At 50.8% G+C, this 1,345-nt stretch overlaps 1 protein-coding gene across 5 annotated transcripts in view; it reads right to left on the bottom strand.

Moving 5' to 3' along the window:
• Positions 1 to 908: 908 nt before the first annotated feature.
• The window catches only part of TBX5 (T-box transcription factor 5), a 58,601-nt gene continuing 58,164 nt past the window's right edge, over positions 909 to 1,345 (bottom strand). For all 5 annotated transcript variants that reach the window (XM_040443805.1, XM_040443803.1, XM_040443800.1 and 2 more), the window contains one exon: positions 909 to 1,026. In XM_040443805.1, the coding sequence (XP_040299739.1) occupies positions 931 to 1,026 (96 nt within the window). In that variant the 3' untranslated portion in view covers positions 909 to 930. The remainder of the gene's footprint in view (positions 1,027 to 1,345) is intronic.

The raw sequence follows: 1,345 nt of genomic DNA, 5'->3' as shown, positions 1-1,345 counted from the left end.
TGTGCGCATCTGAAGGTATCGGTGTTACTCACTTTTTAAAAGCGTGCAAAATCACAGCAGGTGACCCCACCAGCTAAACACGGTTTCCGTGGCACGTATTTCCAAACGCATGTTAAAACCCCAGCGCTGTGGGTTTTCCCTCTCCCTTTCTTAGATCCCTTCTGTTTCTTTGAATGGGTTTGTCCGTCCATCTGCCTGACTCACCCTTCTCGTGTCTTCCACAGAGGATAAGGAAAAACTTCCTAAATGACCTCATTTTATTTTGAAACACTAAACCCACCAGAAGGGGTGCAGCGGGGGGGGGGGGGGGCGGGGACAGAAACCCCTTCCTGGTCAAAGGAATCAAGATGTATTTCTAATTCCCTCGCCATATGGTAAGTTATTTTGGAAGCGTATCATGAGGTAAGAGAACGTTTGAGAAACTTGGCAAGGCTTGTACAACCCTTTCAAATCAGACCAAATTCCCACTATGTACATTTGCTATAGCCCCTTCTATTCATCATATCAGCGACCGTGACCACAGGATATGTAAAAATACCGAGCAATTTTTATCACCAGCTTCCAATCCCCCCAGTGCCCCGGACCACCACATGGTGTCAGGTTTGTCTGTATTTCACCCCCAGGAAATCAAGTCATTAACTTCCCTTTCATTTACGGAGAGCTGTTGCCAAAAAGAAAATCATTCATCGGCTGTGACTTATGGGAAGAAAGAGGAAGGACTGACTTCACGGGAAGGTGGGCGACAGCAAAGAAAGAGGGGAGAGAAAGTTCTCGCAACATCAAGTTCCCTGGCGCCTCCTCCCCGTCCTGCCCCCCCCAAGGGGGCACACGCCCCTCCCCCCAGGCTGTGCCATCCTTTAAGGGTTAAGCCGTGGGTGGCCGCTTCCCCCTTTTCTCGGTGGGGACAAAGGAGCCCAGACTTCCAGGTTCTTACCTTTGCATTCTTGACATTCTGTGTAGGTCCATGTCGTCACTGCCCCGGAATCCTTTGGCGAAGGGATTATTCTCAATCTTTAATTGGGTGATCTGAAGGAAGGAGAGAGAGAGAGAGGGAGGGAGAAACGTGGGTTTTCACTTCACCTGATGGCAGCCTCTGGCAACCAAAGGCAGCAAATTAAGCCAGTCACGTCAACGGAACCCACCACTTCATTCGAGAGGAGGCTTTGAAAAATGTCCTAGATCAGACCGCTTGGAAACGGGGAAAAAAACCTGGTTTCGGTTTGCCCATTAAGTGGAGTCATACCCCGCATCACTCCAGCTGCGTTTGGTTTTTAATCCCGCCATGTTGTGCCGCACACACGATCTAGGCCCCCGACACTCGGTGCGCCGGGGGGGGGGGGGGGGG

This window comes from Herpailurus yagouaroundi, unplaced genomic scaffold (genome assembly GCF_014898765.1).
Source record: "Herpailurus yagouaroundi ecotype Mexico unplaced genomic scaffold, PumYag 191, whole genome shotgun sequence".
NCBI lineage: Eukaryota > Metazoa > Chordata > Mammalia > Carnivora > Felidae > Herpailurus > Herpailurus yagouaroundi.
This window is presented reverse-complemented; position numbering and strand designations above follow the sequence as displayed.